Source organism: Scatophagus argus, chromosome 22 (genome assembly GCF_020382885.2).
Source record: "Scatophagus argus isolate fScaArg1 chromosome 22, fScaArg1.pri, whole genome shotgun sequence".
Classification (NCBI taxonomy): Eukaryota; Metazoa; Chordata; class Actinopteri; family Scatophagidae; genus Scatophagus; species Scatophagus argus.
In genome coordinates this window covers 10,249,741-10,262,441 of record NC_058514.1, presented here as the reverse complement: position 1 = coordinate 10,262,441, position 12,701 = coordinate 10,249,741, and the positions used below count along the sequence as shown (strand labels likewise).

At 42.0% G+C, this 12,701-nt stretch overlaps 1 protein-coding gene across 3 annotated transcripts in view; it reads right to left on the bottom strand.

Moving 5' to 3' along the window:
• The window catches only part of dock4b (dedicator of cytokinesis 4b), a 107,757-nt gene that overhangs the window by 13,482 nt on the left and 81,574 nt on the right, over positions 1-12,701 (bottom strand). For 2 of the 3 annotated variants that reach the window (XM_046378460.1, XM_046378462.1), the window contains exons 37-46: positions 11,486-11,572; positions 11,223-11,327; positions 10,767-10,908; positions 8,477-8,643; positions 6,641-6,727; positions 5,102-5,278; positions 2,405-2,488; positions 1,981-2,100; positions 1,466-1,587; positions 414-534 (exon numbers count right to left, since the gene is read on the bottom strand). In XM_046378460.1, the coding sequence (XP_046234416.1) occupies positions 414-534; positions 1,466-1,587; positions 1,981-2,100; positions 2,405-2,488; positions 5,102-5,278; positions 6,641-6,727; positions 8,477-8,643; positions 10,767-10,908; positions 11,223-11,327; positions 11,486-11,572 (1,212 nt within the window). The remainder of the gene's footprint in view (positions 1-413; positions 535-1,465; positions 1,588-1,980; positions 2,101-2,404; positions 2,489-5,101; positions 5,279-6,640; positions 6,728-8,476; positions 8,644-10,766; positions 10,909-11,222; positions 11,328-11,485; positions 11,573-12,701) is intronic. The other variant, XM_046378461.1, reaches the window with a different exon arrangement.

The following is a 12,701-nucleotide window of genomic DNA, read 5'->3' as shown; positions in this document are numbered from 1 at the left end:
CTTTTGCTCCATGTTGTTCCAGGTCTGCCAGGTGCGCCAGACAGCTTGCCAGGAGTTGTCGGCAGCTTTCTGAATTGGCCAAATCTAGTTTAGATGACTGCCCAACTCCAGCGAGCTCCCCGGATGGACCACACAAAGCACCGTGTCCTTATTTGATATAATCGTGACAATTTTCTTGGCCAGACAAAGCCGCTAACAAGCAGAGAAGACTAGAGAGAGAGAGGGTCACAGGAGAGGAGAAATGAGGGTAGAACAGAGTGAGGAGGATTAAAAGGAACTTCGAGTGAAATCTGTAGGGAGCAAGAGGGCAATGAGCATGTTGGGATGTGGACTCAATCTACTACCTTAAGTGCCTTTGTGGGAAGGCACAGGATGTATGTGTGTGTGAAAGAGAGGGTGAGAGGAGAAATTACCTGCATGTTGAAGACTTCATCCGAACTCTCGGATTGCCCTGTGATGTTACTGACTTCGTTGGAGGCCTGGGACGACAGAGAGGACGAGGAGTAGCGATTCACAGCAGGATAGCTGAGGGCACTGAGGGTGAGAGAAAAACAGAGAGCGACGGTCACCGTGGCCTTTGGCAAAGGAGGGAGGGAAGGTTAAGGTATTTCGTTTCATTAGCTTTCAGAGGTTTCACTCACCCAAAATTCAACACGAGGCCCACAAAAGGCGAGCAGTACGGGAAAAAAAGACAAACAGAGGCAGAAAATGTCAGATTAAGAAGATCATCGATTCTGCAATCACAGGATTTCATCAAGCGCTTGTCTGCCAACAGGCAAAAGTATAAAGAAAGGTTAGAGAACAAAAACAATGGAGTTTGTAAAGGAAGGTTAAAGCTCTTTCAAAAAAAAAAGAGAAAAATTGAAAAAAAGAAAAAAGAAAGATGCAACCTGGTTTTGTTTCGCCAAACAGAGTACAAAAAAAGAAATCAAAACTCAATAAGTAAAACCCAAAATGTCACAGGGAGATGGAGGTGAGGTGTGTGTCTGTTTCCTTCTGTGTGGCTGTGCCCCCTGGGATCAGACTGTTCAGGCAGAATGTCGCAGGTAGACAGAGTGGCAGGGTCACTGAACACATCAAAATACACACACACACACACACACACACACACACACACACACAGTCTGCCTGCTGTCCCAGCAGCAGCCACACAGAAATATCCCTGTGGGTGCCAGCCAGACGCCCCCACCTATTGTCTGCCCAGATGGAGTCACACCAGTAAAGAATGGCAAAAGGAAGAGAGGAAAGGCACAGAGTGTGGTGCTGGAGCTGAAGTGGCGGCAGAAAAAAGTTGATACAGGAAAATGAAGAGAGAGAGCAGCAGCAAAGGAAGCTGAGACAATATGAAGCAGAAAGGCAACAATGAGTTTTTTTTTTGTTAAAGAAGACACTGCAGAGTTACCAGTGAATATGTCAATAAATTTTAAGAAACAACAAGACAACATTAGACAAAAGAGGTGGTCACCTCCGCCTGGCAACCCCTCTGCCACCGTCTGGGCTGATGATGCTGGGCACAGAGTTCCTGCAGGTTCGCGGGCTCCCGTTGGTGAAGTGTACTGGGCTTGCGCGCACGTAAGCTGGAAATTCCTGGGGTGTTTAAATTGGAGATGAGGAAGCGCATGTGATTAAATGCTTCCTTCGAGCCAGCATGAGGCACGCAGAATAGAATACACACAAGTGCAGATAAAGGAAGAGAGTTTAATGAGGGGCGGCTTTCTCCTCAGAGGACGAATGGGGTAATTCACACTGGAGTCTGAGCACGAGCAGACGGTTTCTGTCAGGCTTGGGGAGACTTAATGATTTGACCAAAATCATTAACTCAAGTTTGTTGTTTTAAACTTTCTAACACATGAGCGATCTGTTATTAACTAAAATAACTTCTGTTGAACTTGATATTTGAACCCCTCATTAAAAACAAATGTTCGGCATTTGAAATACATTATCTACGGTGTATCACCACGTCTTGTCTCCCCGGCCTACCTGGATGCCAAGACTGGATTTCATCAGATGAAACTGGTCCACTAACTTCTTGTGGAGAGGTCTCATGTCTTGGGGAACAACCTTCTCATGCACGGCGAGGCCGTACTCCAGAATGTGTGCCTGCAAAAGAAAAGCTGGTCAGCGTCTCTGGATATGACAAATAACCTCACGTTCCAGATGTGCTGGGTTAAATAACTGGTTGGTGAACTGAGTTTTGCTTGATTATATATTTTTTTTGCAATATTGTCTCACTTTGCCAATCCCTGCTGTTATTTATTTGCTTCTTAAAAAGAAAATCAGGATTTTAAGACTCAATACTAAACAACATCAAAACTAGCAACTGTAAATTGACAAATCAACTGTTTTTTAACTCTTTTTTTCCCAACTCTTTCTAAGGTTTAAGATATTTTCATCTCTTACAAACCTGTTCAAACATGAGTTCTCTCAGTCGCCCAATCTTCTCGCCGTCCTCGGGGTGATTCATAATGTAGTCCTTCACGAAAAAGGCCTGCGTGGAGACAAAATGCAGAACATCTGTTAAGCACACACCAGGAGCTGAAGCAGCTTTCTGCACTGCAGAGTAAACTGAATCCCCGCTGGGCTGACACAATAAATTAGCGTCCACACGTTTTTGTTGAATCCTCACAAACAAACTGAGCAAATAACCAAACAGGGTGAACTACAGCTGTCTCAGACGGGGTGTGATACTTCTGTGTGGCTTTGGTGTTGAGATAATAATATCAAGTTCAGGGACCAGGATAAAAGTACACACTGGTTAAAAATAGAGAAAAGAAAAAATGCTCAAATGAATTTTAGTAGAATCAAAGAATTGCTTTTGCTTTCATTTAAAGGCCAAGATTTTAAAAGCTTTTTTTTTTTTTTTTACATCACTTTCATTCGTGTCACCGCTTCCTGTAACAGATCATGTTTCCTCAGAAACATCACACTTCCTGATTATGGCTCACAGACAGAGCTTTCTATTCACTTTCCCAGACATTTTCCTCTTCTTCTTCAAAAAAAGAAACTCAAAAGAGAAACAGATAAGATTTAAAAAAAAATGTCCCTGTCTGCTTTGAATAATGATTGCATCCATACATTAAAATGCCAGTTCCTCACTGTTTACAATGCCGTCAACACTTGTGATGCGTCTACAGATTATGGTAAATCCGTTTCAATCTGCATCAGAGTACACAAAGAGGAGAGAGCCGACGAGCCGATGAAAGAGCCGGCTCATAATCTACTTTCAAATCTGCCACGGAGGGAAACGTGCACGCGCGCGCACACACACAAGGGGACTGAAAGGTAAAGGGGGAGTTCACAAAAAAGATCAGCACGGTTCCTCTCTCAAGGAGACAGCTGTTTATCTCCAAAGAGACAGAGCCAGATGACAGTTAGAGAGAAAAGATGCTCAGTGCTGCTTCATACACATCTTCATCCTCAGTGAGACAAGGAAAATTATTCCCCCAGACAATCACCCTCAGGCGACCTCTATCAAGACAGCACATATTAGTATGGACTGTACATGATATCCCACTCCTCTATTATGAAACCATGCAACACACATGTAGATGAAATGAAAAATATTTGATTGCATAAATATTATTACTCTCTTTATAAATAACATACTATAAAGCACATATATAACCGTGTCAAGGTACTGATTTTGAAAACAGAAGTGCTGCCTTCAGCAGGAAATTCCAACCAAAAATAATCAATAATCTCTAGGAATGATGGAAATCTCTCATCGGGCTGTAGGGAGTGAGGCCTCACTATGGAGTGGCTCAGTTAATCATTAGAAAAGTCCAATTAGAAATGGAACACCGAAGGGGAGGGAAATAAATCAGACAGCATTCCCCCTCTAGGGCTTCAACTCAAACTAAAGCAATAAATCTGAATATTAATAATGACAATTTCTCCTTCATTTGTAGCCGAGCAAACCTCCACAGCTGTCAATCGGCATTACGTTGGGAAATTAATAGATTTATGGCACTTCACGCATGGTGCTGCATGTGATATTCCGCAAAATGAATGAGTGTGTGCTGCAGAAACAGTCCCATCTGCGTCCACCTCATGCAAAACAACTGGAATGTGTGTCACTTTCTGTATAGCAAAATTGTGAAAATAAAAAAATCAGAATCTCCATATGCATAGGAACACAAACATGATCCGTGCCAACATGTGCATAAAAACAAAAGGCTGCTCTAATACATTGGAAGCTGAAAGTCATTACACATACTATCATTTTTCAAACAGAATAATGGCAGCAAGTGTGGAAAGCACTTCAGCGACCCTTGCCTTTGTGGCTCTATCAAGTATCCTACAAACCTTAATAGGCTACTTCTTCAAGAGGCACGCTCTTCAGCACAAAGCCAATATACAGTCACAAACACACGCGCGCACACACACACACACACAATATATGCCCAGACATGCACAAACATGAACATGCACTCCCACATACGCGCTCCCAGTGGTAAAGGGTGGTTGCTATGCGACACAGAGCAAGTCGCTGAGTCCACTCAGAAAACAGAGGGTAAAAAACTGTTTTCATGAGTAGATTTGTGAACGTCATTCGCTTTGATTGTGCTCCAACTGGTTTAGAAACTGTGCAGTCCTGTTATCATGAAATTTTCTACTAATGAGGAGCTTCTGAAGAAGCAGCAGATGCAAATGTTTGGTCATAAGTTTGACCATATTTCAGTTTTTCTTCAATCTGTGCATCTGTCAGTGACCACGTCAGCATATTATATACAAGTTGCACAACCACTCATCTGTTCAGCTTTATTAGTCGTCCATCCCAGTATGATTTTTTTGACCTGACCCCTCTTTCTCCCCACATCCATACACACATTCACACATCACTCTTCCATCTTCTTTTCCAGCTTCCACCCCCTACTTCTCTTCACTCATTCATCCATTCCATCCATCCGTATCAGTCAATCCTTCACACAGCCATTCCTGCGTCCATCCATCTGCTCATCCGCTCCTCCCTCCACAAAACGCTACCGTGTCCCTGTCTGCTAAAACCCACCTTCATGCATCATTAGGTAATCCATATGTCATCGTTCCCGCCTCGGTCTCTAAAACCCTACAACCTTATCCTCTATCTATCCATCCATACCTCTTGGTAGCGAGCCAGCCCACCGTTGACAGCGGCGTCGATGACCCCGTTCAGGCACATGGTGAGGGGGTTGACGTTCTGCATCTGCCGGCTTTGACACTGGGTGATCAATGTACGTAGCTGTAAGTTCTTGTTCTCGATCACCTCGATGGCGTTCTCCAGCGGGCTTACCTCCACCTGGGAAGGGGGAAGATATGGAAAAAATGAAGAGTTTTAAGGGGCCACTTCCTCTACGGCCCTAAAGGGAGATTTCTAAAGTCTGAATGCGCCAAGAAAAAACTGATGAAATATAAAGGATAGTCTGCAAGACAAGTTGGGAGTGTGGAGATGGAACAAAGTGGGCATTTCTCAGCGGTGCGCTGGAGCAGATGTCACTGAAGTACATTACAGGAAGTGTAGGATCCAGCATTTTTAAAGGTTGCTGCATATAAGGGGCTAAAAAAAAAAAAAAAAAAAAAAATCAGCATATACTCTGACGCTTTGATTGCTCATTGTTTATTTTAATGTGTCACTAACAGGTTTTCCAACTTTGTGGACGTTTTAAGGCCCTTTCCTAAATTCCTAAATTTATTCAAGCTTTTTCTACCAAAAAAATGACATTTTCCAAAGAAAGTGAAAAGTGCTGCCTGTTTAATGAGGAAACCAATGCTCACGAGTACAGACAGACTGAACCAAAATGGTAAAGTTGTGAGCCGACAACCAAAACAATGAGTGAAAGGTACTAAACCATCACCAGAAACATTTTTCTCAAAAACATACTATTTAAGTCACTGTTCACATAAAAAATTATGCATTATGTATTGTGCACGTATTATGACATTGTAAAATTAGTATATGGTCACTGTAGCGTATACTGATGAGTAGATAAATAAATGTTCCTTTCATTCTGCATTTCTCTTTCTGTCTTTTCTTCCTCTGTTTCACACTAAGCTTAATCTTCTTGCTAACAGGGCTTCTGCCAGTTCTATATTTTACATCCTCTTGCACTGCATCACCATCACAGAATAACACTGGTTTCACAATCCACAGTTTAACACCTTGCTCATCAGCTATGCACTAAAGAATATGTGTTTAGACCAACAGAGACACAAACTGTGTTATGTGTTGCATACACTGGACAAAACAGCATTTTAAATCCTCCCACTTCTTAAAGATCTAAATGGGAAGGTCCAAGGCAGAAAGCTTTTAAGGGGATTTACGTGTGACAGTGTAGCAACAGACTTCTATCATATATGACAGTGATTCCAGGCTAAAAATCCATTTGAAAAATTTAACATGCCGGTAATCAAAGCATCCAATCGAAATCATCCCATCTATCAGGTGGAGAACATGTAATGTGTCCAATAGTCCCAAACTCATGACCTCAGTCATTATTGTTGTTCAAAGTAATGACTCAGATCAATACTTTTGTATTGGCTGGCAGTACTGTAAATTGCAAACTGCAAAATAAATTACAGTATTACAATGTGCACTGTGAGACATGACTTTGTGCTGCACTTATGTCTTTGTGGCGATTTAATCCGAGGTGCTCACACTCACCAGCTCTCTCTTGTCTACCTCAAACCAGCGGGAGATGCCTGGAAGACTCTGGACCAGAGTCAAGGTTGTCCTCTCCACCCAAAGGCTCTGCATGAACACACAACAAGCCTCTGTATAACAAGTATTAGCTGATTGCTGAACACATTTAAAACAAACAACAACAAAAAAAAATCCATAGCAACTTATGCCAGATGCACACATTGGCTCTATCTCTGGCAGACGGCATGCAATTTAATTACCAAAACAGTTTGAGGAAAATGTGGAGTAACACCCAATTGTAGGTGTAGGTCAGATGTCATAGCTTATATCTCATATCATCATTCATGTTCCACCACTTACCCTGTCAGCCAGCATGCTTGTCAATACGCCAACATCCCACAAGGTCATTCTGACAGAACGTAAACTATGGAAACTCTAGCATTCACTGCAGCCCATTAACAAAATAGATTCATACCATTGTGGAGCATCTACAGTTGGCAATAAATACATCAACAAACATGAAGAATGGAAACAATTATAACAACAAACAATTTTGACTCAAAGGATAGTTTCACAAAAACTCTTTGCTTGCTCAAGGTCCAATTGCTCGCTTTGTCTTTTTTTGTCAATCTACTGTTACTGCTACTGCTACTGTCAGCATGCTAACATGCTCAGGTTGACAGATCTAACGTGGCTGTTTGCCATGTACATGTTGGCTTAGCATGTTAGCATGTTAACATTTTGCTAATAAGTGGTAAACACAAAGTACAGCCGAGGCTGTTGGGAAAGTATGTAGTTATGAACCTAAAAATATGAAAAATCATTATGTTAGTCCAGGTAATGATCACAGTGCTGATACAGTACAGCTTTATTTGTTTTAGGCTTAGTTTAAAATCCAGTGTCTTGCTCAAGGACACTAGAGCAGAGGAGTGCTGACATGCAGTATCGATCCAATGTCCTCAGGTTGAAGAAGGGTCTTCCGACTCACTACACAACCCTGCTGCCCTTTATTGATTTTCTGCTTTTTAGGGCCAAGAAACCCACCTGAACACCTCTTGAAAAAAAACATGTATTACAGTTCAAGAGCACGAAGCTGAACGGAAATCTGACTCGTCTCGACCTTTCTGCTAACTGTTTTTTGTCTACGGATAGAGACTTCTTTGCTTTTTTCTCCTGCTTTATTAGGAGTGATGACACCATATCGTGGCTACTGCATGCTCTTGTCATCATGCAAAAGTTTATCAGGCATATTGGTCCCACCTGTGGGCCAGAGATTTTCAGCTCTGATAGAAATGTGATATCATGATTAAATTTTGCCAAATAGCTTTGATGGAAATTAAATGAAATGACGGAGTGGAGTGTATGTGCATGAGTGTGTTAATACTGAATATTTATGAGCCTAATATCAGGGTCTGCGTGGTGTGTATGTGCGTTTCGAGTGCGTGCAGTGTGTGTATAATTAGTGATACAGGAGTCAAGATGAATAAAACATGCACAGCACGCAGACTAATACCTGGGTGCAGGAGAAGAATGAAGCATTGGTCAGCAGTGAAAAAATGCTAATGATCACAAATGTATAATTTAAAATTCTGAAATATTTGTTCCTCAGTTATTTCACAGCATATGAAACTTTTTTAGCTACGCAAAAGAGTAGGCTGTAAGATTATTTATATCTAAATGTTATTTTCATATCTCCACAAAAAAAGGAATAAAATCGCATTAATGCAGAGAACTGCCCTCCCTGATGTGTATTTGTGGCCCACATGTGTATACTTTTTGTGCTTCATGTGTCAGTGGCTTCCTGTCGTCATCATCCTCTGTACTTTCAGCAAATTTCTCCTTTTTTTTCTCCCGTACCTTGAACTCATTCTCCTTGTCTTTGGTGCCCTTGTGAAAGGGACGGTCATATCTGAACCTCCAGATGTGATTGAACTTGTAGAAGCTTTTGATGTTGTCAGGCACTCCATCTCTCTGCAGCACATCCTGACTCTCTGGAATGGGGGTTACAGCATAAATCTGCAGATCTGGAAAGCACCGGAAGTTAAGGAAAGCATGAGAGAAACAAGGAAAAGCAATTCTTCAGCGACCTAAAAGAATGTGGGAAATCGCAGATGGCACTCAGAGAGGACGAGGACACACAGGCAGGCTGGTAAAGTGTGTGTCTTTGAGGTAAATACATCTCTCCTGCGGTCTCTTTTGTTCCATTAGCCAAACCAGTGACCACACACACTTTTATTTACATCCACATGGAAACAATACCCTGCCAAGGAAATAATAATAGGGGCCAAAACAATAAACCACAGAAGCCTCACAGTACTACAAATCAAGAAAACAAATGGTACCAAAAGCAGCAATTTGTCTATTTCTTAACAACCAATAATTGCTGACAGGGAATACATTCCTTCCAACGAGTTTGACCTCCCTTTCGGTACTTCTGCCAACCTCCCACGCACACACACGAACACACTCCCAAAAGGACGCAAACACACACCACACATGTCATTCTTACACAATCAGTGCACTCAGACCACAAAAGAAGAACAGAGAAACAGAAGAACTGAAGAGAGAAAGGAAAAAAAGCAGAACAGAAGACTTGTCATCGTGAGCGGTGGAGGAGGATAAGAGTAGCGGGAAGTGATTCACTGCTTTTCCACAGTGCTCAGCCTCAACTTCATCGTGAACAACTTGGCCAGAGAGATACGAGTTAGAGCAGCTACTGTACATACATTCATATGCATGAGTGTTTGCCATAACAATATGCAGGTGGGTGAGAGAGACTCTACTGATGACCATTATGTGAAAATAACACAGCAGTGTGGTAATTTATTCATAGTATGCCTGCCATTTTCATTAGGGAACGCACATACAAGCAAAATATCACTTAAAACAAAGACTGCTCTGGCTTTCTTTAAATGCTCTTGTGTCATTACGTCACTAAGTATTTACTTTTCCCTCCCGCTCCCTCTATACAGGCCAACACTTGTCCCATACATGGGTGTGAATAATTAAAAGGGCCAACATATTGTACAGCTTAATTTAAACGTGCTGCAGAGAGATGAAGAGAGGAGCTCTCATTCTGAGTGGGTGACTTGATTCGTGCGAGGGAAGGTGTAGGTACGCCAAGAACGACAGCTTCACAGCATTTCAGGCTCAGAAAGTCATTTTATATCCAATCATACGTCCACAATAAGTGAGATAAATATTCCGGACTGCGCACAAGGACGCCAAGGTCGGCTGGGATATTCATGATGTTTCTTTAACACATGTTTGTAAAATTTACAGAATATATATCAAATCTGTTATTATGCTTTTAATTATAATGGGGGTCCAGTTCAAAAATTTCAAAGCTTATGTTAAATGTTATGTTAAAAATGCCACAAAATCCTATTGAGTATCGTAAAACAGACGATTTTGCGTACACCTCTTTACAAAAAACAGCATCTCTTTGATTGATGTTTGAATTCAGTAAATAGTATCTGCTGTTTTCCTGTCAGGCGCCAACGACTGCCACAAATCAGAAGGTAGGGCAGCCAGGATGCAGTCTGAACAGATGAGACCCAGGGTCCTCGAGGCACTCACTGCTGATTGTAAAGCTTGTTGCTATGAAATAACTGAGGCAACCCACATGACTGTGGTATCAACATTTATATCATTTAAGGGCTTCTCCACTGTGGATTATAGTGAGGAAGATGACTGTGTTCGGAGAGATTTTAGTGAGTAAATCACCTGAAAAAAAAAAAACAGTGTCAGAAAGTCTGTCCCCAGGGGAAATTCAGCCCTCTCGTTTAAATGTATGTATAATCCATGTGTTTGATGTGCTTTCTTGAATGAGAGTCTGTATGCTGTATATAATATGCAGTACGTTGCGTGTGTGTGTTCTCCCGTGAATGGGCTTTTGATGACAACAAGAAAAAGACTGCACAAGAAAAAGGGAGGCATGGAGCCTCATTACGGGTAATTGTGTGTACGGTACATAAACACAAAGCATGCTGTGTATGTGTGTGTGTATACATACATATGTTGACTATGCTGCTGCAGTGTTTTTATGCATTTCCACACATGTGGTTGCGTCTGCTCAGCATGGATGCTCGTGTCCACTCTTGTCTAAGTGAATTTTGTTTGTGTCTCTTTCTACTGCCAAGGATACACTGTGCATCTGCCTGGTATATGGTCTGGTCCGGCTGGTTGACGTGCTGCATGGCGATGGCGTGGGGGAATTCGTTGAGCATCCGCTGCTGGAAAGCCTCCAGCCTCTCGTAGTCATGGCCGCGGCACACAAACTCCTTATTCTGCAGAGAAGGGGGTGGGATGTGGATTTGGAGGGGAGGGGGGTGGCAGAGCATAGCATGGGGTTAGCCTGACATCTAGTGGTTGCATATTGCAACTGCAGTCTCAGCTGCAAACTCCACAAAGGACAGGAGGGCCTGTTACATCATTAAACGGCATTGAAAAAGAATTGCTGAATGTCACCTCATACTAGAGGAGTCTTATGTAAGAAAAGTTAATTCTTCCTGCAGGTCTTTCTCTTCTTTGGAGAGGGTGAAAGCATTATTCTTTATGACTTCATATTCACCACACAGAGGGAATATGGAGATTTCTTTACCCGTAAGAAGAAAGGGAACTTCTTTCCATAAAATCCCACTCTGAAGAATTCGGGCTCTAGTCTTTGCTGGTCCATGATCTTGTCATACAGAGAGGCTTCCATCATCTGGCAATGGAAATCAATATCAACAATGAACATAAACCAACAGTGCGTAGTATAAGAAATAGTCTGTATTATTTGTTTTCCCGAATGACCCCAAAGTCCCATGGTTCAATCAGTATTCAGGAAGTGTCTCTACAGCCTGTTTGTTGTGGACAACTCACCCTCATCTTGCTCAAGTTCCTGTAGTCATAGTAAGACTCATATTGATCAGCCAGTTCTCTGCACAGGATGATGCCATTCTCCCAACACTGAAGACCAAAAAACACATTCTTTATTCATCCTCATGTTCACAGTCTCAACACAGGGTGAAAAAATACAATCCAGGAAAGCTCATGCCTTTCAATATGTTTGTTAAGATTAGTGTATATATATATATATATATATATATATATATATATATATATATGAATAAAAGGCTTAGTAAAACTGAAACCCTTGCCCTGCAGTGGTGCTGCTAAGCTGAATGTGCTCCACTGGGTGGCACTAGTGAGTCAACAATATCAAGACTCAAATATAACCTCTTCATGCAGGTACACGCAGCACCCAGCCATCTTGCTAATTAAATGAAAAGCTTTCCTTTCCTGCCGCCTCCTAATCCCTGTGCGACAGCACTGGCAGATGGCGTGGCTCATGAATGTGAAGGAAAATTGGACTATGAGTAACGAGGGGAGCAGTTTTAATGATTCCAAAGAGCTATGTTATTTCATCAGGGATGCTCAAGTTTTTTCTTTGTGTATGGGTGTGTGTGTGTGTGTGTGTAATTTTGGAGGGTTTCCATAACAGCACTTTTCCCTGAGAGTGCACAAAATGACTACAAAGGTAGTTAGGATAAAGAGGTAAAATCAGCAGAGAGAAGCAGTGGGAGGAAAAGGGAAAACTGTACTTCCTGTGTTGCAGAAACAAAACAAAACCTGGAAACCACCCAGAATCAGAAGTCTAAGCTTCCAATCTCACTGTTAGCTCTTAGATGAGGCCTTAAACCAACGCAGCAATGCAAATCACCCATCGTTTTTTTTCCGTCATCATCTCCCACTGTGTTTCTTAATGGTGGATGCGAATCCTGTTTTAATTACAGCCGCTAGCGATTCATCTGATTAAACCGAGGAGGTGCTGACGCCCCAAACCGCTGTCACAGCACACAACAGGTAGAAATTAAACGTCTGAATGCGGGTGACATGTACTTTTGTAGCTCCACGGAGCTGTAATCTCCTCTTATGAAAAGATGCTGTTTCATGCAAATGACGTCAGCACAAAAACCAGCGGGGTTCTCTCATCTCCCCAGCGTTTAATGAATTTGTTCAGGCTTGTTAGGTTAGAATTCATGTATTTGAAATGAAGCACTTATATGACTATGCTTCTTTTTCAATGCAAGGTATA